The 25317-nt window shown below is 53.6% G+C and overlaps 11 protein-coding genes across 11 annotated transcripts; 5 read left to right on the top strand and 6 right to left on the bottom strand.

Annotated features, from left to right (window-relative positions):
* Nucleotides 1-262: 262 nt before the first annotated feature.
* MYCGRDRAFT_35447 (uncharacterized protein) lies at nucleotides 263-1570 on the top strand (the record flags this gene model as incomplete). The annotated part of the gene is made up of 1 exon (XM_003855732.1): nucleotides 263-1570. One exon carries the CDS (start codon nucleotides 263-265, stop codon nucleotides 1568-1570), a length of 1308 nt encoding a protein of 435 aa, XP_003855780.1.
* A 2775-nt stretch (nucleotides 1571-4345) lies between these two features.
* Nucleotides 4346-5414, top strand: MYCGRDRAFT_98961 (uncharacterized protein; the record flags this gene model as incomplete). The annotated part of the gene is made up of 2 exons (XM_003855733.1): nucleotides 4346-4686; nucleotides 4770-5414. 2 exons carry the CDS (start codon nucleotides 4432-4434, stop codon nucleotides 5412-5414), a joined length of 900 nt encoding a protein of 299 aa, XP_003855781.1.
* A 266-nt stretch (nucleotides 5415-5680) lies between these two features.
* MYCGRDRAFT_67775 (uncharacterized protein) lies at nucleotides 5681-6806 on the bottom strand (the record flags this gene model as incomplete). The annotated part of the gene is made up of 3 exons (XM_003854690.1): nucleotides 5681-5922; nucleotides 5983-6583; nucleotides 6637-6806. The coding sequence occupies 3 exons, from the start codon at nucleotides 6679-6681 to the stop codon at nucleotides 5681-5683; spliced, it is 888 nt and encodes a 295-aa protein (XP_003854738.1).
* A 174-nt stretch (nucleotides 6807-6980) lies between these two features.
* Nucleotides 6981-8797, top strand: MYCGRDRAFT_98959 (uncharacterized protein; the record flags this gene model as incomplete). The annotated part of the gene is made up of 2 exons (XM_003855734.1): nucleotides 6981-7356; nucleotides 7408-8797. The coding sequence occupies 2 exons, from the start codon at nucleotides 7054-7056 to the stop codon at nucleotides 8548-8550; spliced, it is 1446 nt and encodes a 481-aa protein (XP_003855782.1).
* Nucleotides 8798-9044: 247 nt separating this feature from the next.
* On the bottom strand, nucleotides 9045-10655 carry MgAMY7 (putative alpha-amylase; the record flags this gene model as incomplete). Its single annotated transcript, XM_003854689.1, has 3 exons — nucleotides 9045-9587; nucleotides 9639-10149; nucleotides 10201-10655. 3 exons carry the CDS (start codon nucleotides 10653-10655, stop codon nucleotides 9045-9047), a joined length of 1509 nt encoding a protein of 502 aa, XP_003854737.1.
* Nucleotides 10656-11404: 749 nt separating this feature from the next.
* MYCGRDRAFT_107841 (uncharacterized protein) lies at nucleotides 11405-12896 on the bottom strand (the record flags this gene model as incomplete). The annotated part of the gene is made up of 5 exons (XM_003854688.1): nucleotides 11405-11410; nucleotides 11476-11689; nucleotides 11905-12262; nucleotides 12317-12545; nucleotides 12596-12896. 5 exons carry the CDS (start codon nucleotides 12731-12733, stop codon nucleotides 11405-11407), a joined length of 945 nt encoding a protein of 314 aa, XP_003854736.1.
* Nucleotides 12897-13255: 359 nt separating this feature from the next.
* MYCGRDRAFT_107840 (uncharacterized protein) lies at nucleotides 13256-17845 on the bottom strand (the record flags this gene model as incomplete). Its single annotated transcript, XM_003854687.1, has 2 exons — nucleotides 13256-14378; nucleotides 14682-17845. 2 exons carry the CDS (start codon nucleotides 17843-17845, stop codon nucleotides 13256-13258), a joined length of 4287 nt encoding a protein of 1428 aa, XP_003854735.1.
* Nucleotides 17846-18390: 545 nt separating this feature from the next.
* MYCGRDRAFT_103030 (uncharacterized protein) lies at nucleotides 18391-18932 on the top strand (the record flags this gene model as incomplete). Its single annotated transcript, XM_003855735.1, has 2 exons — nucleotides 18391-18533; nucleotides 18584-18932. The coding sequence occupies 2 exons, from the start codon at nucleotides 18453-18455 to the stop codon at nucleotides 18734-18736; spliced, it is 234 nt and encodes a 77-aa protein (XP_003855783.1).
* Nucleotides 18907-20371, bottom strand: NPKA (serine/threonine protein kinase, CMGC family, CDC2/CDK subfamily; the record flags this gene model as incomplete). Its single annotated transcript, XM_003854686.1, has 2 exons — nucleotides 18907-19344; nucleotides 19421-20371. The coding sequence occupies 2 exons, from the start codon at nucleotides 20369-20371 to the stop codon at nucleotides 18907-18909; spliced, it is 1389 nt and encodes a 462-aa protein (XP_003854734.1).
* A 156-nt stretch (nucleotides 20372-20527) lies between these two features.
* On the top strand, nucleotides 20528-22247 carry MYCGRDRAFT_67764 (uncharacterized protein; the record flags this gene model as incomplete). Its single annotated transcript, XM_003855736.1, has 3 exons — nucleotides 20528-20693; nucleotides 20743-21012; nucleotides 21075-22247. The coding sequence occupies 3 exons, from the start codon at nucleotides 20538-20540 to the stop codon at nucleotides 22245-22247; spliced, it is 1599 nt and encodes a 532-aa protein (XP_003855784.1).
* Nucleotides 22248-22384: 137 nt separating this feature from the next.
* On the bottom strand, nucleotides 22385-24507 carry MYCGRDRAFT_37519 (uncharacterized protein; the record flags this gene model as incomplete). The annotated part of the gene is made up of 2 exons (XM_003854685.1): nucleotides 22385-24164; nucleotides 24218-24507. 2 exons carry the CDS (start codon nucleotides 24505-24507, stop codon nucleotides 22385-22387), a joined length of 2070 nt encoding a protein of 689 aa, XP_003854733.1.
* Between the last annotated feature and the right edge of the window lie 810 nt (nucleotides 24508-25317).

Below are 25317 nucleotides of genomic sequence, written 5' to 3'. Positions count from 1 at the left end.
TAGCGGCTGTACTGCGTTTCTCTCAGGAAAGGATTCCGGCGGAATGAATGAGGACTTGTCGACGGCGATGGTAGAGGAAGCTGTTAAGAAGGCAATGGAAGGCAGCCAGGTTGTACCTTGATGTTTTCTCCAGGGTAGAATTTCTGTATCGATAAGGCAGGCGGAGACAGCTCCGTCTCGGAGGTAGAACTACCTTGAGCTTAAGAAAACTTTCGAGCTCGACTCAATCGAACATCCAACAATCACTCACAATACAGCAAACATGGCCAAACGACGGGTCAAGAAGCGAACACATGTTGGCGCACAGATTGCTACTGGCGTCAAGACCGGACATGCGGCCTCGAAACCCGGCACACGCGCACCCAAGAGCATGGTCATTCGGGTTGGAGCCAGCGAGGTCGGTCCCAGCGTCACGCAATTGGTGAAGGATGTCCGTGGTATGATGGAGCCAGACACGGCATCTCGATTGAAAGAGCGACGGAGCAACAAGTTGCGCGACTACACCACCATGGCCGGTCCGCTCGGCGTTACTCATCTCATGCTGTTCAGTCGCAGCAGCACCGGCAACACAAATTTGCGGTTGGCATTGACACCCCGTGGTCCGACATTACATTTCCGCGTGGAGAAGTACAGCTTGTGCAAGGACATCTTCCAAAGCATGAAAAGGCCAAAGAGCGGCGGCACGGAGTACTTGACGGCGCCTTTACTGGTTATGAACAACTTCAACTCCAAGGACGACGACGATGCCACGAACAACACCAAGATACCGAAACATCTCGAATCGCTGGCGACGAGCGTCTTCCAATCCCTTTTTCCACCCATCAATCCGGCCGCAACTCCTTTGAACAGCATCAAGCGTGTATTGCTGCTCGATCGCGAGCCACAGGACCCCAATTCCGACTCTGCAACATACATCTTGAACCTACGCCACTACGCAATCGAAACTCGTACGGCCAAGTCTGTACCTAAACCACTCCGCAGATTGGACGCAGCCGAGAAAAGTGCACATGCTGGGCAAAAACGCAAAAGAGGAGCGCTTCCCAATCTTGGAAAGCTCAATGATGTCTCCGACTATCTCCTCGATCCTCACGCCGCGGACGGGTTCACATCCGGGTCCGAATCAGAGCCAGACACCGACGCTGAAATCGAGATCGAGATGACCAACGCGCGAAAGGTGCAGAGAAACAGATCACAAAAGGAAGGCTCAGATCGGAAAGAGCGAGTAAATGTTCAAAAGAAGGCCGTAAAGATGCATGAGCTTGGTCCGAGGATGAGGTTGAGATTGACAAAGGTCGAGGAAGGCGTGTGCAATGGGAAGATCATGTGGCACGAGTACATACACAAGACGAAGGAGGAGATTAGCAAGATGGAGAAAGTGCACGAGCAGAAGAGGCAGGTCAAGGAGAGGAGGAAGGCGGAGCAAAAGGCGAATGTGGAACGGAAGAAGGCGGAGAAGAAGGCGAGTGGGAAGGATGCTGCAAACGAGGAGGACGAGGACGAGGATGTGGAGATGCTGGATAGCGACGACGAGTGGGACGATGAAGGTCTCGATAATGATGATGGAGAGTGAGGCAGCGGCATGCGAACGATATGATCGGAGTTTTCGTCATCCTCACCCGGAGGAATGCTGGTGTCCTGCTCGAGTCGGCGACCTATGGCAGCCTTGACGCTGCTCTTCTGTTATGCAAGCCTTCCAGTCCGTTCATTGACGATGTGACCCAATCATCACGAGGTCATTAAAGCCGCCGTCGAGTAGAGCCATACCACAGCTGGGAACGTCCCGCATTGCGTCGGAGTGCAGGCACCTTGATCGACTCCGCAATCAGGATCACAGCTCAGGAAGCTGCCACGCGAACGCTTTGGAGTGGCCCATGCTGCCTGTACACAACGACATCAAAGGTAGTGAAGAAGAGAAGGATAGCATTGCGACATTCGACCAGCGAAGGTCTGGCCGGAGTATATGTACTGAATGGTAATGATGTCAAACACATGAAATGTGATGTACTGAACGGTGATGATCTTAAAACACATGAAACAAGATACAGGTTCGAATCTCTCGTTGCCAACCTTTGTCCGCCTCCGTCTTCTCTCCGCAATCGTGAGACCGTGAACACCCTCCAGGCTCATTCGTACAGCATGCGGGTCGGCGCATGCACGACAGAGCCGTATATAGTGTCTTCTATGCTCAGACTCGCAGAGCGCGGGGATGGAATCGCTGGAAGAAGTCCCAAGGCGACGACTGCTGTTCCTCAGCATCATCATCCTCCGAACTGTAGGCGGGGGCGCTCGAGTCGTCGCCCTCCGAACTGTAGACGGGAGGCGAGTCCTCGCCACCCTCTGAGGATGGATATTCGCGCCGCGAGACTGAGGCACTCGCGGTTGGCGGTGAGCTTGCGCTGCTTGTGAAGGAGTTGGCGATTGTGGACGACGGGGTAGCGCCGGAAGCCGAGTACTGGGATGTCGAGCTGGCGCTTTGCGTGCCTGTTGGACCAGACTCGCTGCTGGTGGATGGCAGCTGAGATACGGCGGAAGTCGTGTAGGAATAGCTGTAGCTTGCGCTGGAGGAAGGCGTGTAGGAAGAGCTGCTGGAGTTTGCGAAAGCGGAAGGCGTGGAGGCGTAGCTGTAGCTCGTGGATGAGGTTGTGCTTGCGGTGCTGGCGGGCTTCACGCCGGCACTGTTGTATGGACCCTCCGTGGATGATGATGAGCCAATGCTGCTCTGGATGGAAGAACCGATCGACGATACCTGCGACGCAGCAGGGATGGAAGAAGGCACTGGAATCACGAACACGGTCGTCTGAGAGCTTGCTGAGGAACCCGTCGATATGCCGATGGGGCTCACTTTGGTGCTGTTGGCTGATGCCGATGGCATGGAGGATGGTGCGTAAGATCCGGACGAAGACGCTACAGAAGATGGAAGGAAGCTGCCCGACGTCGATGCTTCTGTAGAAGAGCTCGCTTTGGTGCTCTGAAATCGCCAGTATGTGCTGGAGCTTGCCAGGGAGCTGGTCGTTGCACCTGTGGGGCTCACTCCAGTGCTGTTGGCGGACGTCGATGGTGCGAAAGACGTCGCGAAAGATCCGGACGAAGACGCTACAGAAGATGGAAGGAAGCTGCCCGACGTCGATGCGCCTGTAGAGCTCGCTTTGGTGCTCTGGAATCGCCAGTATGTGCTGGAGTAGACAGTAGACGAGTTTGACGAACGGCTGGCAAAGCCACCCGACGTCATGCTCGATGCACCGGTGGGACTTTTCTCGGTGCTAGATGACCCTGAGGAGCTCGATGCGGAGGTCGTGGAGGTGGTCGATAGGAAGCTTCCGGTGCTTGACGGATTGAATCCGTTGCTGGCCGTGCCGAGTCCGTTGCTGGCCGTCGGAGTGGCAACAGCAGAGGACTGAGTGGCGGGCACAGTCTGGGTGACTGTCAAGGTGGATGTCGAAGTGGACGTGACGGTGATGGATGCTGTTTGAGTTGGTACATTGCAAGCGCAAGTCGAAGGATCAAGGTCTTGCTGTGCGTGGACCTGGTTGATCAAGCCAACCACGGCCAGAGTGAGTGGGAAGTATTGCATGATGAAAAGAATGATATACGAGACAACAACGAGGGTAAGCAAAGCAAACGAGTGATTTTTGGAGACTTGCTAGCAAAGCAAAGTCAAGAATGAAGGGAAAACGACAGTGCGACAAGATGTAGTCGGAGTGGACGCAATGCAAATGTTCACCTGACCACTCTCGCCCTTTATGGATGCATCTAACTTTCGGTCTTGCACGAGACTAGAGCACTTCTCCATTGCTGATGACATGTTTCAATGCAGCATAGGGGCCGTGCCGGGAGAGTCGTGATCGTCCATCGCATTGCACGCAGCGTGGAGACGACGAATGATTTCTTTGCAGCGGAGAACCAAGATCCATTCGGTCGCTCGTTTCATGTTTTGGTGATGATGCTGTAAGGTAGGTCCTATACGAGCCGCATTCGGCATCGAACTATCGATGCAGACCGGATGAGCATCAGGTCGCCGTCGATGTCGATGTCGATGGCCGGACGCGAGGCCGAGCCGGAGAATTGTCATGGTGGACTCGGTACCTCGTAGCAGGTGAGTGCGGGGTGGAGTGGAGTGGAGTGGAGGGTTCGGCATCAGTGAACATGAAAGGTCCAGTCGTCGGTGTGATGAAAGTCATGGAACGTGATGGTGGACAGAAGGATCAACAAGGTTGGGAGGAAGGACGATCGGATTTCACGCTAGTCCCACAACGGTGTAGAACTATCTTACAGGCACCAACTCGTAGATCACGCAGCAGAATTCCATCTCACCGAACCTTGCACTTCACCTCCAGGTCCAACATCCCCGTCGCCATCTGCCTCGACCACGCTCGCTACGAGTCCCCGCTCCGCTCCGCTCGACCCTTCAATTTGCGTCGTTCACTCACTCGCATGGCTCCAATCACCGAACCGTCGCATCTGCTCAATCCACTGGTCACCTCGCTGCAACTGGAGACATCATCCTCGCAACTCGATGGGATTCCCAAAGACATCGAGGATTCCACCCGGTTCGCGACCGCCAGCCTGATCCAGGCCGCAGGCATCTTGCTCCACCTTCCGCAGGAAATCATCGCCCAGGCAATAGTCGTGCTGTCTCGTTTCTGGGTTGGTCCTGATGGAGGGAGCATTCTCGATCACGACGCCGAGGTCTGTTCCGCCCCTGGCTCATGATATCCCTCGTGGTCATGGCGAGTAATGACCATCCGTGCTGACCCTTGTAACAACCACAGGAAGTTGCCGCTGCGGCACTTTACCTCGTTGCGAAGCCATCTGCATTCCCCATCACTCCTCGACAAACTCTGACTACAATAAAGTATCTCTCGAGTCTTCCCCTAGCTGGACTCACGTCGCTTGACATGAGCACCAAGCTGGGTTTCTCGGACTGGCACCTACCTGAAAGTCAATATGAGGCTGCAAGAAACCGACTGTTTGAGATTGAGGGCCACATTCTACGTGTGCTCGGCTTTCAGACTCATGTTGCGCTTCCTCACACGCTCTGCATCAACTACCTGCAGACCATCGATGCTTTCCAGAGCAGCACAGGTTCACTCGTGGCCAAGGCTGCCTTTGCACATCTGAACAGCGCCTTGCTGAGCCCGCAACTGTTATACCTCACACATCAGCCTTCAGCGCTGGCCGTGGCTGCAATCTATCTGGCAAGCAGAGAAGTCGACGTAAAACTTCCAGAAGTCGAGTGGTGGGAAGTCTTCGATGTCGATCGGGAAGAGCTCGGCTTCCTCGTCGTCGCTTTCCGAAGCATAGCAGGTTTTGCTCTCAAAGAGCAGGGCAAGTGGTCCGAACGCAAAGCACCGATGACAGTAGTGGAAGTTCGGGCAGAGGTGGAGCGCTATCGAACGCGCGGATTGGGAGACTAGCAGAACTGTCTTTTGATGCAGATCCGTTGCCGCCACGGAAGTCAAACGAACAGCGATTTAGCGCATCGGAGTTCTCACCGTCCGAAATCGACCTGAGGTTAAAGGCCTGCTTCAAGCTTGGACATTACTGTAAACCAATCTTGAATTGAGGCTTACAGATGTTCCTGCGAGGTTGGAACACTTCGATGCGTCAACACGCTGTAGGCGAATAGAAAGTCCTTCCACATGTCTGCACGTTGGCTGCAAGTTTTGTCATCTTTCCCACACTACAGCTTCGCATCTGCTTTGCTATGTCTGTACTCATAATGCCAATCACTTCTCGCAAGATCCGCTCGCACCTGATAATTCTCCTCGGCATCTTCAACGATCTGCATATCGACATCAACAACCGCCATTCCTTCTGCTGAGCTTCCCAACCTCGTCAATGCTCCAGCATACGGAACGCAGACTTGAGAAAGCCCGGCATAGCCTTTGCCCGGTGGTCCGCCTGCATTGGCGAATACGATTGCTGCACAGACAAGCTCGTTAGCATTTCTTCTTTGGGTGTCATCGAGCGGTATGCACTCACCACATGTGTTTTCGAAACATCGAGCCGTCAGCATCGAGTCGAGGAAGAGAGCCTCGGACGTGGGATTGATGGCCAGCCCGGCTTTCGAACAATCCGACAGCGTCCAGAACGTAGGTATGATGATCAATTTGGCGCCTTGAGAGATCATCTCTCTAAAGGCCTCCGGGAACGCAAGATCCCAACAGATCAACATTCCCACTCTTCCAAGCGGTGTATCAAACACCGGGTGAGGATCGGAAGAGCTGGAAGTGAGATGCAACCGCTCAATCGACCCCCAAAGATTTTTCTTGACATATTTGCCCGCAATCTCTCCCGTATTCGTGATGAAGTACGCCACGTTGAGAAGACATTCATCGTCCCTTCCGGCATTGTGCAGTTCTACGATCGTGCCGGGGACAATGTTGATGTTGCATTCTTTGGCCAGGGAGACGTAGCCATCGAGATAGGTCTTCCACGATGCGCAGGCTGCTTTGAATTTGCTATCGTTGGGGAGCCAGTTTAGGAGATGGTACTCGGGCAGGACAGCGAGTGTGGCGCCTTGAAGGGCGGCGGCGCGGATGAAGTCGCAGGCTGTTTTGTAGTTGCGTTCGATGGCCATGGGCTGGGAGGGTTCATTCAGTGCGGGCTTAGACGTGCGATCATGGAGAGATAGACCTTGGGCCACATTTGTATTACGGCGACTCTGTGGACCGGTGCCATGGTTTGCGTGTGATCGAGGTGAGAGGAATGAGGTGGACTATGTTGAGGGAAGTCTTGTTCGAGGTTGCGAACAGCGTTTATGATTCTGAGGTCTTATGTACACCTCAATCCTGTCTACTGGATGAAAATGATACCTGGATGATGTTGCGGTCGTGAAGAGGCTCTCTTCCAAGCATCTCAAACCCACCAACTCGACTCCGCGATGCCAAGAATTCGAACGCCAAACGTGGAAGGAACGCCCCACTGGCATCAAATTTGTTAGGGTTGTTGAAGATGAGAATCTCCAGACCATCTACACACTGACCGCGACATACACGACAATCCGCCGATCGAACACCCGCACCTCCTTCACCTGCACGACACATTCTCATCATGAGCGGGCGACCAGCGCCCCAGGCGCAACGGCCCATCGACGACGACTCGGACGCGGAAGAGGAGGCACTTGCGAATGATTACCGGGAGCAGGTTGGCTACGAAGATGGACAGGAATATGACCTCGACCGATCATCATCCCTCGGCGGCGCACAAGATCTGCAGGCACAACTGGCAGCGGCAGCAACACCACTGGAGTACGGCGCCTCGATCGAGTTGAAGACACAAAGCTACGACAGCTACTGCAACCTTTTCCACTACATCCTCAACAGTGAGGGTCCCGTGGACATTGAAGTGCCTTCGGTAACTATACTCGGCTATGCAGTAAGATCTCAATGATACTGACCAAATCAGCGACAATACTACTGGGCGTGGGACGTCATTGACGAGTTCATCTACCAATTCAACTCCTTCTGCTCATACCGCCAACGAGTCGCATTTCAGCAAGGTCAACCCAACGCGAGCGCCTCGGACGATGAAGTTGCCATGCTCCGTGACAACCCGAACACCTGGGGATGCTACTCGGTGCTCAACGTTCTCTACTCGCTCATCCAGCGATCCCAGATCAGCGAGCAATTGGCCGCACGAAAGAGAGGAGAGGATCCCGCACCATATGCCGGCGATTACGGCAACCGCCCACTGTACCAAATGTTGGGCTACTTCTCCATCATCGGTCTGCTGCGTGTACACTGCTTGCTCGGAGACTTCAGCTTGGCTCTCAAGACTCTCGACGACATCGAGCTGAACAAAAAGGCCATGTTCGCGCGTGTCATGGCTGCCAACTTCACGACATACTACTACGTTGGATTCTCGTATATGATGATGCACCGCTACGCCGATGCCCTCCGCGCATTCAACCACATCCTCATCTACGTCTCGCGCACCAAGAACTTCCAGAAGGGTGCCCAATACGACAGCATCTCCAAGAAGAACGACCAAATGTACGCACTCGTGGCCATTTGCGTGGCATTCCACCCAACCCGATTGGACGACACCATCCACACCGCTCTCCGTGAGAAGTACGGCGAGCAGCTCACGCGCATGCAGCGTGGTGGTCCCGAGGCTCTGCCCATCTTCGAGGAGCTCTTCCGTACCGCATGCCCCAAGTTCATTTCACCGACACCTCCCGACTTTGAGAACCCTCACCTCAACCCCGATCCGATCGAGCACCACCTTTCCATCTTCATGAACGAAGTCAAGAACAACATCTTTGCGCCTACCGTCCGCAGCTACCTCAAGCTCTACACCACTATGGACCTTACCAAGCTCGCCGGCTTCCTCGAGGTTGACCCAGACACTCTTCGCAGCTGGCTCCTCGTCAACAAGCAACGCAGCCGACAAGTGCGTCACACTGATGGCGGCTTGTTGGAGGGTGAGGTCGTGAACTCGAGCGACCTGGACTACTCCATGGAGGGTGACCTTATCCACGTTTCCGAGGCAAAGGTTGGACGGAGACTGGTAGACTGGTATCTGAGGAATTTGGCAAGGACGTATTGAGATGGGGGTCTGAATTCATGAAAAAGCAATCTCGGAATACGCGATGAAGGTCAGGGAGAGCCTGCGTGTAAGAGCACGGAAAGCATAGCCAGGCGTTTCAAGGAGGGTCCGAATTTCATGCGATGCTCTCGCATGTGGCAGGGTGTGGGAAGCGGGCGAGACACGTCGAAGCAGTGTTCAGCTGCTATGATGAACAAAGACGTTGAAGCCTGCGCAGTGAAAGATGCTGCATTTGCATGGCCTGGCCAGGCACGTGTCGGACGGTACCTTCGAACGCAGAGGAAACGAGCTGCGGAATTCGTGAGCAAAGGCTACGGGCGTAGTCTGTCTACAGAGCAATCGGCAAGTCTCGCAATTGCACGGATAGGTTCATCGTCCAGCAACCCTCTATCTTGAGTGCTCCAAGCAGTGCTCTATATTTAAAGCTTAAGATCGATCTCCCCAAACGGTACTACGACATCCAAGCAGCTCAATCGAATCCGTCCTGCGTGAGCTCAACATTCCTTGTAGATATCGCTGTCAAAATTGAGCGGGAAGCGGTCCCTCCCCTCAGCGTCCTGCCTGACCCATATCGACACACTGACGCCAGGACACTTGAACACTCCATACCCCTCATCATCAATTTTGACCTCTTCCTGCTCCCATCCAAGCACATCCGTCCAGATCTGTCCAGCATGCATCTCCCCAACCGCCATTCGAATCTCGCCAGGTCCACCATTGGACATAACACACGCCAACCCAGCAGGATGCTCAGCCGTCCCTCTCCGCACGAAACCGATACAATTCGCCTTGTCGAGATACTCGTCTTGCTGGCCGTAGGCATACAGTTTCCGAGCGAGCGTCATGTCGGCGATCTTATTGCCAGCGGCGGGTGGTTCGGGCGACTCGCCTTGCATGCCGTAGAGGTCGCCGTAGAAGAGACATGGGTAGCCGGCGTCTTGGAGGAGGATCAAGGCGTAAGCGAGGGGTTTGAAGAAGCCTTCGACTTTGGTGGCCATTGTTTGGTGGGGTTGGGTGTCGTGGTTCATGACTACGGTCTGTGAGGTATTAGCATAATGTTTGGGGGGGGGCCGCGAATGCTGACTTACCACTGCATTGAGCGGATCGCGTTTGACCAACGTGTTGTCAAAGACAGTCCTCAAATCGGCGTTTTCGGTCGTGCTCAGCCTGGAGAAATTGTACAGCAAAGGGGCATCGAACAGGGAGAACTTCCGATGCATGTCGTCCAGCCAGCGGCTCATGGCTTCGGTATCGTTCGTCCAGAACTCGCCGACCATGAAGATGTCGTCGCCGCATTCCTTGCGTACATGCTCGACCCACTCGTTCGTGAAGCGTTGCGAGAAGTGCTGCACGGCATCGAGGCGGAATCCTTTCAAGCCGGCCTCCTTGACGACCCATGGACCCCAGTTCTTGACGTCTTCTTGAACTTCTGGATGGCTGTAATCGACGTCGGCGAACATCATGTAATCTGCGTTACCGTCTTCGTCGTCGACACTTTCGCTCCATGACTTTCCCTCGCCTTTGAGCTTGAAGATCGCTTTCCGCTCGTTGGCGGCATCCCAGTCAGTGCCCGAGAAGTGGTACCAGTGGTATTTCTGCCTTGCTATGGTCAGCTTAGGGTTAGGGTTGTTCAAGTTGCGGCCGACTCACTTGCTGTACTTCTCTCCTCTCCCCGGAAAGTCAAATCCAAGCCACGCGGAAATCTGATAAGCATCCGAGACTTCGGTATTTCTGTCGTGTTCATCAACCTCGACAGCATGAGCTTTCTCCCTCTTGTCTGCTCCAGCCTTGTGATTGAGAACAGCATCCCAGTAGAGGCCAATACCCGATTCCTTTGCTTTGGCTGACAATTCGAGCAGCTCGTCCTTAGTTCCCCATTTCGTTCTCACACCACCCTTCTGGTCGAATTCGCCAAGGTCGTACAGATCATAAATATCGTAGCCATTGCCTTCCGGACTGCTTGCCTTACAAGCAGGAGGAAGCCAAATGTTGTCGATCCCGCATGCTTTCAGATTCGGCAGAGCTCGGAGGAGCCGTTGCCAATGTTTGCCGTCGGCTGGGCAACTCCATTCGAAGCCTTGGAGAAGAGTGGCGTTTTCCGGCATGGTGAGAAACTCGCACAGGCAATTGTGTATGGAGAATAACAATATGGAAAGAGAACAATGATGAAAACAACGTGTTGAGGACTTACCACATTCTTGGCTTTATCTGGCCACATGCCCAGCGATAGCCACGGATTGGGTGGGGATGGCGCCGAACAAAACCGGTTCCTGGCGGATGCCGCGTGGAGTGAAAAGAAAATGCGTTGGCAGAGAAATCTCATGCCCCGGACAGTCCTCGCAACGGCCAAGTTCTTTCCCGAGAAGACCTTGCATTGCGAAAGGACTGCCATAATAAGCCCATTCACCGACATTTGTGATGTAGATGGAATTTGCAGAAGAGAGAGAGGACTCGAAGTCGAGTCACAATGCCGGCGCTTGAGAAAGCTTCCGGAGTGAGGTCCGTTCATGGACGTGCCCCTCGCTCACTTTCCATTTGAACACTGCCATGCAGAAGCTGCTGGTCGAAAAGCTTGAGCCTGACCCTATAGCTTTCTGACATCCAATTCGCTGCGAAGACCGCATGGCTTCGGTCAGACTGACATCCAAGTAGGGTCCGCAATTCTCTCCAATCTTGCTTCTCACAATTGCGCATTCAGCCAACTCATATCCCGCAGGCTCGGTCAAGCTTCGATGTGGCTTGCATGTATTCCTGCGGTTGCACGTTCGTGCAGGATACGATCTATGCCCTTACCTCTTTCGACCGGGACTCGGACCAGATTCGTGAAAGATAGTAGACAAAAGAAACGAGAAACTTACCACTATAGGCGGTCAGTACTTGAAAGGTGGTAGGAAAAGACGTCCAATGATCAATGGGCTGACATACCGGTTCGCCGTCATCCAGGTCGTCCTCACCGTCGAAGCAGTCCGGCTCGACGTCCTGATCATCGGCATTCTCGACAGCATCATCAGCAGATCTCGCTTTCCTGGAAGCAGCCCGCTCTTTCTTGGCTTTGCCCAACAGCAGCGTCTCGAGGTTGTCCCACTGCTCGTTAGCCCGATTCTTGGGATCAGGACCGGTAGAATTGTGCAATTCGTACCTGTAAAAGTGTTTTTTCTTGCTATCCCGCTGTTTTCTGGCACGGTCGTATTCTTCGGTTGGATCTTCTAGAGCGAAATCGCTAGCAAAGTCGATTTAGCTCGGCGTTGCAGGGCAGAAAAGGGAAGGGGGTGGTTGGTGACGGATCATTTCAGATGTGACTCGTGCGCGTGGGGTATATGGAGATATCAGTGGACAGGGTACGCTCTAAATTACCAAGGTTCTTCACCACCTCCATCGTCGCCACCTCCATCGTCTTCGTTGTTCTCACCACCCGAGAAGTACTTCTCAGCATTATAATCGTCACCCAAATCGTCGTCGTCCTCGGTGAAGTCATCATCCTCGAGCGCTTCCGGCGCATCTGCACCTTCGTCATCCGCATTCTTGTCCTCGTCGTCGTCGTTGATGTCGGCGGTGAGGTCGACTTCTGCGCCATCATCGAAACGGGCGAGTTTGTCGAGACGACGCTTCTTGAGGAAGGCGAGGTTGTTTTTCTTCGGAGCTGCAGCACCCTCGACGACTTCTTCGCCATCGTCGACGACGCTCCACAGCTCTTCTGGTAATAGCTCTTTGACTGCAGAAGGGGTCAGCGATTCGCGTGTGAGTCATGGCAGCGGATGATGTTGACCAATTCCCACGTTCTTCAGACTGTGAAGGCCTCCTGTCCGCTTGACTCGCTTGCTGGAATACGAATCGACATCCTCAAAGGCATTGAACTCAGCTGGGTCGCGCTTGCCGGTGCGCGGAGCGTCGATGAAGAATGGTCCATTCCGTCTGGCTTCTCGGATCTCGCGCCACTTGTTGACCAATTTTCTTTCGCGTGCAGTCGGTGGAGGAGCATGATGAATTTTCATGTCCTGCGTATCGTTAGCTAGTCGTATTATTGCTGCTGCTTGGAGAGTTTTACAGGATAGAGTATCTTTTCATCGTCCTCGTTCAGGCCGTCGGTGTACGCGGTAATCTGGTCCTCGAGTGCGGTATCAACCTCGAAAGGCAAGTCTTTCATACGCCCTGCGGCGCCACCTCCTCGTCCGCCTCGAGACATAATCGATGGCTGCGCAGTGCGGTGGCCGGTTGGTGCGGATAATCGGAATAATGATGGAAAGAAATGCGAAATGCACGGCGACGGTGTTGATGTGAGGCGAGCGGCACCGGAGGATCCAGATCAGAAAGAAAAGGGCGTCTGCTGTAAGAAATTCGAGATTGATGATGTGGATTGTCGTTTGATCATTTTATCTTCCTTCACTTTGAGTCGGGTTCGGGTTCGGGTTATTGAACTCTAATCCCAGCGCTAGCACAACTTTAATTGTTTCGGAATACCATCATGAGTTACGAAGTATGGTAAACCCGGGTCAATTGTCGACGAACATGAATTGTGAGAGCTGAGAGTTATGTATACGTTGACTGCGTCATGCACGTGCTATACCATCATAACACTCGATCATGCGCCAAAGCACGCCGACTACACTGCACCAGCATTCATGCGAAGCGGCAGTACTCCTCTCACGTCGTCGAAGTAAGTCGTCACTCCGCTGTACTTTGGCCGTACTCCCTGTCTGACATGCCCCTATGCACTGTCTGGCCGGCACATGCTCCGCTGTTCATGCAACAGCTCGGCGACATTACTCGTAAACTGATCGCGCATCTCATCATCGTGCAGGGAGCGATCGCCATTGCCAGACAAGGATTTGAAGGCATTATTCAACACTCGATCCAAGCCTTTCCGGAACTCAAGCACCAGCTTACTGGCATATTCAGCGTCTTGGGACGTTCGAAGTCGAATGGGTAGCCAGCCATCCATGTTCAGCTTCTTTGTCCCCTGAAGCTTCAGCGTACCGCCGAAGAGAAGCAGCATGAGCGGCGTAATCAAAGTGCTGTCGCGCATGAAAAGCTGCGTGCCAGCAACATTTCGGGCGAGCGTCCTGAATGCATATATCCGATCTTCCTTTCTTCCTGATTTCTTGATGCGATTGACCGAGCCGGGGTGAATCAAGACCCCGTCCGCAATCGCAGTGCGGTGGGCTTGTGATTTGCCAGGTTTCTTGACTCCAATATTGGGATACATCCCGGCAAGGAGCAAACACTTGATCAATGGCACATTGTCAGAGTGAATGTTCAATGACGTGCCGCCATATTGCGGACCATCTTCATCTAGCACGAGCTTTGCCTCTACCAGATGTTGCAGTATTTGCTGAGCCGTGGAATCGATCCATCGGAATGTGCCCATGCTCAAGTAGTTCGATCGTGCGTAGTCGTAGGCGGAGCCAATGCCAAATGTCTCCATGGAACTCTTCAGCGCAGTAAAAGCCTCCAGATACGCGAGCTGATCGCTGTCATGCTTGTTGAAGACCTGCTGAGCAGCCCTCGTAGCAACACGAGCTCCTGGAGGACAGGTGAATATGGATCGCTCGCTGTCCATGGATCCGAGTATCAACATAGGATGAAGGCATTTGAAAATGACTCCAAGGATGATCATTTTGCCCAGCGTCGGATGGACCGGAAGCTTCGAAAGTACACGGCCAAGAGCCGTCAGCTCCTCATCTGCCGTGAACGCTTCGACGGCCTTCAAAGTGCCGATTGCAGCATCGACACCTTCCTGGGGAGGAGGTTCGATGGCTTCGCCCAAAAACTGGGAAACTGATTGCCGAAATCCCTGAGCTTTGATAGAGAGGCAGACGCTTTGCAGATCGCTGCGTAGTAGTTCTGCCAACCCAGCAGCCGGCATTGCCTCGCGGCGCTCACGAGTATATAGAGCGTAGTAGTTGCCTTCCTGCACTCGGCCAGCACGACCGGCTCGTTGACGCGCATTGGAGTTGGACTCCCAGACGGTCTGCAATTTCGTGATCCGGCGAACTTGATCGTATCGCGACTCGCGCAGCTTTCCAGTATCCACGACATGCTTGACATCAGGGACGGTGATAGACGTCTCTGCGATATTGGTTGAAAGTATGATCTTACGACACCCAGGGCTTGAACGATTCAGAACTTCCGACTGCTTCTCTGGAGCCACCTGTGAATGAAGAAGATGTATTTCGTATCGCGCTGCATCGTTGAAGTCGACTCCAAATATTGGCCCTTGAAGGAGCAGCTCTTCAGTGGAGAGGATTTCGGACAGACCGGGCAGGAAGGCAAGTATTGCGCCGTCGTCTGCACTAGTCTTGCAGACATGAGCAATCGTGGCGGCGAGAAGTGCCACTGGCACCATACTCTCCTCCTTCTCACCACTTGGGTCTGCTGCATCGGGCTTCGCCAGGGTCGTCCCCCGCTTCCAATCAATAGCGTTCCCTTTGGTGGTCGATCCAGATGCGAACATATTCTCAGCCGCAAGGAATGCCTCCGACGTTCCGTTGTCAACTTGCATCAATGTTTCGAACTCCGCTCTATGGTCTCCTTTGATGTCTCTCACGACATCCGCAAGATACCTCTCCTTTACAGGAAATGTTCGCCCAGGTACGCTCAGAGTTGGGCAAACAATCTTGCCAGTCGAATCATGCTGCGTCAAATAGTCCGCAAAAAGCTTTTTGTCCAACGTGGCTGACATGAGTATGACCTTGGGCACTGCTTTCCCAGCCGCTTGCCTGCGCGCGATCGCCTTTTTGAGGATAACCAGCAGAAAATCGATCTGCAGGTCACGCTCATGTACCTCGTCAATCACGAGATGTGATACTCTGTCGAAGACTGCGTTATAATCTGTCTTGAGCTGCGCGAGAAGAATTCCCGTGGTACAATAAGTGATACTTCCTCCAGGACGAGGTAGTTTGGTGTTGAAACGAACATGGTAGCCCACAGTGTTGCCGAGGGGCTCGTCGCGCTCGACTGCTACCCGTTGAGCAATGGATGTTGCCGCGAGCCGCCGAGGTTGCGTACATACAATATCGCAAAACCCTCCTTCGCCACGCTCTATCGCATTATCGAGGATGATCTGTGGTACTTGAGTGGTCTTCCCGGAGCCAGTCGCGCCGATAATTATGCTGTAAGTTTGTGCGGAGACAATATCAATGACCTGCCGTTGTTGTTTGCTCATCGGGAGTGCAGCTCTGGACGTGCGAAGGGTTTCCAGATCAGCGTCAAGCTTGAATTGCGTCCTCGACTCCAAGAGCTGTTTGCTCGCGGTTTGACGCTCCCTTGGGCTAAGTGGGCGTCTATCAGTGGTGCTCCTCGCATCGCTGGACTCAATATCTTCGGCCTCAAGGACCTCTCGGACATCTGGCAGACCCGCTCGCCTCGCGCGGATAAGGCTATCGCGCATCATGTTGATCGCTGAGGTACTGATATTCGCATCGAGAGTCCGATTCTTCTGAGGTATTTTGAGCGCGGCAGCAAAAGCTGCAAGCCGCTCGGGGTTTGCCTTCGCAATATGTAAGGATGCCAGCAGATATGCTACAGCCATGGCGTCTTTCTTCGTGCGCATCATCGATGGTGTGTTCAGATCCTCCCCGTCGACAGCTATTCGGACTGATATGTGGTCTACTCCGGCCACGATGACTTGCTCGGCCTCCATGTCGATGTGACTATTGTACTGCCGGCAAAAGTCCACAAATTGACGAGCCCTTGCCACAGTCAATATGTCGAACTCAGGTAATGTCTCGCCATCGGTCGTGACAGGCTGGGATCTCAGCTCTTCAGCCTTCTTTTTGAACTCAATAGCAGCGCCGATTTCTGCTGTTTCCAGATCGCGCGCAGCGCTGGTAATCGAGATGCCGAGCTCTGGCAGAGCGATTGACGCTTGAATGATATGCTTTGAGCCTCTCGCGAATCTGGCTCGCCTCGTTCGTGGCTCCACGAATTGCGCATCGAATGTGGGAGCCAGTCCAAGTGCAGCGGCATACGTGTAAATCTCCAACTTGGCGTCCCTCTCGACCTTCATCGTGTAAGGATCGAGATTGACAAGCTCCAGATCTTCGGCGTCATTGTCGATAGTCTCTTGCTCAATGACCGGATCGTCAGCAACACTGACCGCATTCCTGCTTACCTCGCGCTCTGTGTCGATATTGCCAAGCTCCAGGTCTGCGTCGTCATTGACGGTCTTCCCCAGCTCGGCAACGGGGTCCTGGACAGCACTGACTTTGACTCTGCGTCCCGCTCGCTTTGCAGGGTCAAATAGCTGGCGTAGGGTTCCGTTCGTGTGCATGTCCTTGAGCATATTGGCCCAAGCAAGATTTTTAGCCTCTTTGCCGGTCTTGCCATATCCAGTGAATGTCAGTTTGGCAGAACACAGCTCTGGAATTTCGACACCAATGTCGTACTTGATCCTTCCGGGCGCGATCACAAGACTCTCTCCTTCTGATTGCACAGACAGGCCCGCTTTCCGACACGCGCTGCGAAAGGTGCTGATCATTGTTGAAACAACGAAGAGACCTTGACGAGCGTATGGCGCTTGCTTCCCCAGGTCCTGCAGAATTTCCGAGGCAGTCTTCGAGGTCGCCTCCAGCTCCTCTTTCGAGTATGATGCTCGCTCCTGAAGCAATGGTGGGAGCCGACCGGAAGTGTGGAGTTCGGACAACAACTGCAGCCACGCTGCCGCCAATGCTGATTTCTTGTTTCGACCAAAACCAGTATATTTTGTCGAAATAACGCTCCCAATACGCACACCTAGCACTAGTTCGAACGCAGTATCTTTCCTGGCGCGATGCTGATGGTGCTTCCATTCTTGCGAGGTTTCAATTTTCTCTTTCTTGCTCAAGCACGCATTGCGGAGGAGCATTGGAACTCTATAAAAGTCGAACATATCTGATGACAGATGCGGGTAGTCGCTGGCTTTCGGAAGATCCATGTGCTTTTTGACGTACTCCATAGTCATGTTGAGTCCGGGATCGGTGCTGGAAATGTCGTTTGACTGCTGCTCTATCGAGTTTGATAGGACTTCCTCTGAGGGATTAAATGCAGATAATTCTAGCGCATCGCGAGCAGTGCCTGCAGATCCAGTCGTAGCAGGCGCCGGGTCCATGGGCTGGATGACCCTTCCAAGAATCCGCCGTCGCCGTGGAAGGGCATCGTGCCGCTTTCTCGCGGCGACACTCGCACTTGCTTTGGCTGTAGCATATTCGCGTCGCTGTACTTCCACGTGGTTCCTACACTCGGCGAGGCCCAGCAGTCTCAAATACTTCGACACATAACCAACTCGGATTGATGGAGGAAGTCTCAGCAGAGATGACATGATCTCCAAGCCGTGGAAGCTGTCCAGAACGACGATATGCAGATGGGTACAGGAGCCATTGTTGATGGAAGATCACCTCGCCGCCAATCTTGATGCCGAGATCAGTCGAGCATGGATATATACCTTATTTAAGGTGGATCCTCGTCGGCCTGTCCCGTTCCGGAGTCCGCCCCGCATACCATGTGCAGAGCCTCCGAAGTCTAAACGACAACATCAGTCGATCACAAGTTCACAACCCTGAAGTTGTTCCGACGGAGGCACGATGAAGAACAAATCCAAGCAAGAAAGCGTAGCAGCTTGAGCGGGAAAGAATTGCCTAAAGGGACCAAGTTTCGACTTCCACTTCACATTGTTGCTGATCCAGCACCTGACGTTCCCAATGGCGGGTCCGTGACGTCAAAAGCTGTCATCTGACCAGCACGACACAAGAAATGTTCAAAAGAGTGAATCCCGGCGAGAGCACAAGGTATCCACTTGAAGTATAAGTAAATTCGTGCTCGCGTTGAATTCTCGACCATCACAACCTGCAACTCACAAGAAGCGGACTCACTCAAAGCTTCAGCAATACCGCCAAACACACCCAAAAACACCTCACAAACCACACAACATGCCTCGTGACGGATCAGGACACTCACACAACGCCGTCGAGGGCGAGGAGCTCGTCCACGGAGCGCCAACCGGCAACGACGTAAGTTTCAATGCCTCGATACTTACGAACCCATCTGACGTTCTCAACAGGGCAAGGGCTCCGAGGTCGACCGCTCTGACAAGGCCGCCGCACCACCAGCGCACGAGGCCGGCGAGGCCATCACCAACCCAGCATCCGGTGGAGGCAGTGTCGGTCTCACGGGAGTCGGCAGCGGCAAGGGCGGCGAGACCACCTCGAAGTAAGACGGCGCAAGGATGCAGAGGACACGATACCAGTTCACATGCTTCGGCATCACGATATGAGAACATGAAGCAATTTGGCAGCGTAGGCATGGAGCGTGGATAGGCACAGACAGCACATCTTCTCTTCCGTTGCAGAGATGGCAATCAGTCTTGTATGCTAGATCGACGATTCAAACCAGCTTCAGCTGAAAGCCACCACCTTTCTCCTCTTCATCGCGACCTTTGAATATCGAACTGAAGTCAACATCGCCTTGTAGACCAGGTGCAGCGCCGCGGATTGGAGCATTGGGACTTGCAACCCTCCGCCTCTTCTCTTGTCCAGCCTTGGATGGGAATGTCGGGAACATGGCGGTGGGTTTCGGTCGAGGGTCCTCACGGAAGTAGGCATGTTCCAGCATCTCCTTGGCCGATGGTCGCTCGGACGGGTTCAAAGACAGCAGGCTGTTGAGCAATGCCACGCCGCCATTTGTCAAGGTCGAGAACTTCGACCGTATCACCGAGCCCTGCGCGGCCCTGCTGTTGGTGGGCAAACGGAGTGAGCGTGCATTCGGCAGTCTTTTAAATCCGGGCCAGTTCTCCTCCGTAGGGATGCCGCATAGCTCAAAGATCTGTGTTCAAGTCAATTATGGGGTGATGAAGTCGTAGCCGGTCTTTCCAGTCGCTGGGACTGGATGTTTAACTCACCTTACTCAACTGGTCCACTTCATTCTTGCCTTGCAGCAGAGGGTGCTTGGTGAGCAATTCGGCGAATATGCACCCAACGCTCCACATGTCGATGGCAGATCCATACGTCGTTGTACCGAGGAGGAGCTCTGGTGCTCTGTACCACAAAGTCACCACCAGTTGAGTGAGATTCGCGGGAGCTGGATCTCCACAAAACCGCGCCATTCCGAAGTCTGCCACTTTGATCTCGCCCCGATTGTTCATCAGGATGTTGCTTGTCTTGAGATCGCGGTGCAGAATCCAGTTGTCGTGGAGGAATTCCACAGCGCTTCCCAGTTGTAGCAAAAGCGTCTTGACCTCGGACGGCAAAAATGGCTCTTCCATTTCCTCTTGTAGAGACTTCAGATCGTGTTCCAGAAAGTCCATCACCAGGTAAACATCTCCTTTCGAACCGCCTGCGCCTACTACGACCTCCCGCAGGTTTACCACGTGTCTGTGCTTCGCTGCATTCAATGTCTGCACTTCCCGCAGTGCTGTGACTGGAAAGCCTCCGTCTGCGATGGGATCCAACTTGAGCTTCTTGATCGCCACAATGTCCCCTGTTGCCTCTTCTTTTGCGCGAGAGACATAGCCATAGCTTCCTTCTTCGATGTGGTTCAGCCGGTCGAAGCGTTCCACCGAGCGGCACGGCTGCCATGAGGGTGCATTGAATCGCAACAACTTCTGCTCAGGTTGCAGCTCTGCGTGGGTATCTTGTGACAGTCTTCTTCTTTTGCTGGGTCGTTCGTCGACGTCCTCCTCCTCCGCGTGGCCGTTGTTTTGGCTCGCTGCCGCTGCTGCTGCCCGCTCTGCCTCCTCTGCCTTTCGCTGTTTCTCAGCCTTGGCCCTCGCTTTTTTCTCCTCCTTCTCTGCTTTCCGTCGCGCGTCTTCTGCTGCGTCCTCCGCCGATTCTGCCCAACGCGACGGCGGCATCTTGTCGTGAATGTATTGCATCAAGGTCGGAAGTGCACGGAATATTGCTGGATTGGGTGGGTGAAGCTCGAGGCACGGGCCGCTTTGGACGACGACGACGAGGTCATTGATTGTCATGTGAACTTCGACAATTTCGCATACATCTGTACGAAGCGTTATTATTCGAATGATGAGCTTGTCTAGGACGGCGAGGCTGCTGACTAGAAACGTCTCTCGGGTGAACGTCACAGCAATTGGCTATTGCAGTACACGCTGGAGCTCGACAGAACAGGCGCCGAAATGGTCGACACCATTGGCGAAACAGTTGGCTGAAGCCATTACGGTAGGCATGGCAAATGATTTGACGGGACACGAGACTGACAATCCTCCAGACGACAGGTCCAATCCCTGTAGCATCGTATATGCGACAATGCCTCACGTCCGATCTGGGAGGTTACTACACCGCAGCCGCGAACGCCGAACGAGATCAATTCGGCGCAAAGGGCGACTTTGTGACATCTCCCGAGATCAGTCAAGTGTTCGGCGAGCTCATTGGGGTATGGGTGGTGGCAGAATGGATCGCCCAAGGAAGAAAGAGCGAGGGCGTATATCTGATGGAGGTCGGTCCAGGCAGAGGGACGTTGATGGACGATATGCTTCGCGTAAGATGCCTGCTATGGTCTTATATATCTTGGGACACCAGAGAGATAACAGCTGTATCCAGACAATCCGCAATTTTCCAGCTCTTGCCGAATCTATTGAAGCTGTGTATATGGTAGAGGCCAGTGAGACGCTCCGAAAGAGCCAGCACACTCTACTTTGTGGCGACAACCCGCTCAATAAGACCGAATTAGGCTACGAGAGCATCAGCAGACATTCCAAAGACCTCAAGATCATCTGGACAGAAGATGTCAGATTCGTTCCGCGGGAAGCGAATAAGACACCATTCATCATCGCCCACGAATTCTTCGATGCACTACCCATACACGTCTTCCAGGCTGTAACTCTACCCAAGGACCAACAGGACACAATACAGACACCCACAGGACCAATACAATCTCCCCGAAAACAGACACAACCGCATCAATGGCGAGAATTGCTCGTGTCGCCCAAACCGCCTCACAGGCTGAAAGAAGGAGAGCCAGATTTCGAACTCTCAATGGCTCGATCTGCAACAGCACACTCAATGTACCTGCCAGAAACCTCGCCACGCTATACTGCACTCAAGAGCACAGATGGAGCGACGATTGAGATCAGCCCGGAGAGTCAAGCTTACGCTCGAGACTTTGCAATTCGACTCGGAGGCTCTAATCCAGCCGAAGCTGCTGCTATTGCCGCCGCCACGCCGAAGTATGCGATCCCTGGCCGCGCTGTCAGCTCAGGTCCCCGAGAGACACCGCTTGAGAAGCCCGAGCCATCTGGAGCAGCGTTGATCATCGACTACGGACCAGCAGCTACCATTCCGATGAACTCGCTCCGCGGCATCCGCGCTCACAAGATTGTGTCTCCCTTTGAAGCCGCAGGAGCAGTTGATCTAAGCGCAGACGTGGACTTCCTGGCCCTTGCAGAGACGGCCATTAATTCTTCGCCGGGAGTGGAGGTGCATGGACCGGTCGACCAAGCAAGATTCTTGACGGCGATGGGTATCGAGGAGCGAGCTACACAGCTGGTCAAGCGTGCGATTGACATGGAGAGATCAGGATCAACGGGAAGTGACAAGAGCGAACTGACCGAGACTGTCAAACGTATTGAGGGTGGATGGAAGCGGCTTGTGGACAAAAGTCCGCAGGGCATGGGAAAGTTGTACCAGGTGATGGCGATTGTACCATACCGACCGCCGCAGCAAGGAGAGCCACAGCGTAGGCCCGTCGGGTTCGGTGGTGACATCAAGCTTTGAGGGGTCATAATGTATAATGAATGTGTATGTACAGGAGTACATGTTGTGAGGCTTGCTGAATGGCTAGCGAAGACAGACGAGACATGCTCCACAACACTCAGTGGCAGTTACGTGCTCGCGCCTCACGACTCTGCGGTCTACTGGGTAATAGCATTATCATCAAGGCTGTCGATCTTGCCAGTCCAGTGATTAATCCAGTTGAAGATCTCATTGTGCCAGAACAAGCTGTTCTCCCTGTTCAACACAAAGTGGCCCTCATCCGGGAAGCTCAAGAATCTCGACGGCACCCCTCGAGTCTGTAGCACATTGAACATTGAGATTCCCTCGCTGATAGGAAGTCGGTAATCGAGCTCACTGTGGACGATGAACTGTGGAGTCGAAAAGTTGTTGGCGTGCGTGAGAGGGTCCCAAGCAGCGTAATTGGGACGACTTTCTAGATCCCACAGGGTACCGTTCATGTTGGCTGACATGAAGTAAAGCTCGTCCGAGCTGTATAATGAGTATGTGCTCGCGACGCCGTCATGGCTGACCAGAGCTTTGAATTTGCGGCCAAAGTCGTGGCCTTGCATCCAGTTGGTCATGTATCCACCGTATGATCCGCCCACCGCGACTGCGTTGCTGCAGTCGATATATGCGAGATTGTCGCAGGCATACTTGTGAGCATTGATGAGATCCTCGTACGCCCAGCCACCCCACTGACCTTGGATCCTGTCCGTGAGATTCTGACCATATGAAGTGGATCCGGTTGGGTTTGGTGATACGACGACATATCCTTGGTCTGCCCAAGTCCTCAGATTCCATCGGGTCGACCACGTGTTTCCAGCGTATCCCTGAGGGCCGCCGTGAATTTGAAGTACCAGACTGTAGACTTTGCTGGGATCGAACCCTTCTGGCTTGACAATAATGGCTTGCTGCTTGTCGCCCAAGGTACCACTATACCAAAAAGAAGCGAAATCGTCGGGACCAAGCCCAGCGAGCTCTGGATCTCGCTCGTTCGACTTGTAAAAGTACTTCGTCTCCCCAGTTGGCGACACAGTGTACAACAAGAACGATGCCCACACGGCATTGGCAGTAATCAACACTTCTCCGGATGGAAGCACGTAGAAGTCCAGGACAGTCGTGATGTCTGTGATGTTGTCCGCAACATGATCCGCTGCGGCATCGGTTGGTAGTATGAAAAGTTTCGTGGAAGCGATGTAGTCGGCTGCCACATAGAGGTGGTCGCTGGAAGGGCTCCATTTGATGTCCATAGGAGAGACATCCCAATCGCCAGCCACGGGAGTAATCTCCTTCGACTCGACATCGAAAACGTAGATCTTCCTCCTGTCGGCCTCGTCCCCAACACTGTCTCGCTGAAAGTAGACAATCTGCGTTCCATCGGGAGACCAAAGTGGCGCGCCCGATGCGCCCTTGGCAGCTTCTGGAGCCGTACTCCCGGGTCCATTGAGAGTCTGAGCGACAGCGGAACCATCATGAGGTACGAGGTAGAGGTAGCTGGCTGCGTAGTTGGCCTTTGGAAGCTCAGGTGCCTTGGTGAGGAAGACAACATGAGAACCATCTGGACTGAGATCGTAGTCGGAAGCTTTCCTGTTGGGTTGTACTGGCGTCTCTGGACGAGTCACCGCAGCCTCCATTCCTCGAAGCAGGTTGGTCATTTCACCTTTCAGAGAAGATCCGTTGATGAGCGTTCCAGAAAAGACGGCGTACCGCTCTTGAGCGATGTATGTGTTCCAATGTCGGACAAAAGCATTGTCGTAAAGTCGGCCCGTATGTGAAGGGGTCGAGGCGAGCTTCGGATTGTACGCTGATCCATTGTTCGCGTAGGCAAGACAATTGACGATGAAGTTGATGTCACCGGACGGCGTTCGTGTTGCTTTCAGACCAGCATACGGCGCCGAGAGAGATGCCACCAGGGTTCTGTAGGAGTTGTTAGCTTGCGAGCTGTGCTTCGAGGAAGAGCGTTTTGCCACCTTTGAAGTGGAGATTGAGCCATATCTGCCGTCCAGAGGGTGACTCCACCGGGAGCTTGATCATTAGTGCTATTGAGATACAGAACACTGGTATCTGTAGGTCCAACCCAAACGATTTCAGACGCGGCGGCGGACAGACGGAGATCGGAAATTTCGCCAGTCGAAAGATGCAACAGCTTCCAAGTCAGCGATTGCTTGTGCGATTCGAAGGAGTAGTTCGTTGACGAGTAGACAGCCCACTCCCCGCTTGGATTTGGGACGGCTGAGCTGTATCGAGGCGCCGATAACATTTGTCTGCGATGCGTTAGCCTACACCATGGTACGGTTGAGCATCCTTGTTTATACTCAGGTGTTATAGCCTGGACGCAAGGGAGCAGCCATGCTGCAACGGTGATTGCGAGGGAGAATGTCGCCATAGTGCGAGGCTTTCAGTCAGACACACGACTGAAGACGGCGAGTAAAGGACACAGGGCATCGCATTGCTCTTATGATGGCACTCCGTGTAGGTTAGCATCGATAGCGAGTGTGCGTGCAGTGCATCTGACCGCTTTCGCAGGCTCAAGGATCTTCGGAGGCTTTATCATTGGTTTACGTCCGACCAGGCCTCTGAACACCTGCAAAGGCGACGTTCAAATCGCACTCCGACGTTGTACCGCGCTCGCGAAGCGGCGACAGGCAAAAGCCTGTCACAACAGTTCGGAACGGACGAATCGAGCCAACGCCGAGAGTGGCTAACAGAATCCTTGCATGCCACATGAAAACCGACGTGGATTGTAGATGTCGGAACGAAGACTCGCAGTAGGACCACGAACTTGCTGGGCAGGGTCAGTACAGACTGTGTAGAATAACTTGCTTGATCGGAAAGCCAGGAGGTATCGTGATGTCGGCAATAACATCACCTGAGATCATAGCTTCGCCCTGCCAAACGGATATTCTCCAGCATTGGTCGTAGTACAGTATGCTACATCTCCAGCTTCGCTCCGACGCACCGGTAATCTGCGAGCCCGCCGTGCTCAAGCCATGTGACTGTTCGGGACTTTCTCCTTTGCGTCGACATACTTGCTGCCGAAAAGTGGTAGGTCGCGAATTTCCAACTCTTC

The sequence above is a fragment of the Zymoseptoria tritici genome, chromosome 2, assembly GCF_000219625.1.
Source record: "Zymoseptoria tritici IPO323 chromosome 2, whole genome shotgun sequence".
Classification (NCBI taxonomy): domain Eukaryota; kingdom Fungi; phylum Ascomycota; class Dothideomycetes; order Mycosphaerellales; family Mycosphaerellaceae; genus Zymoseptoria; species Zymoseptoria tritici.
This window is presented reverse-complemented; position numbering and strand designations above follow the sequence as displayed.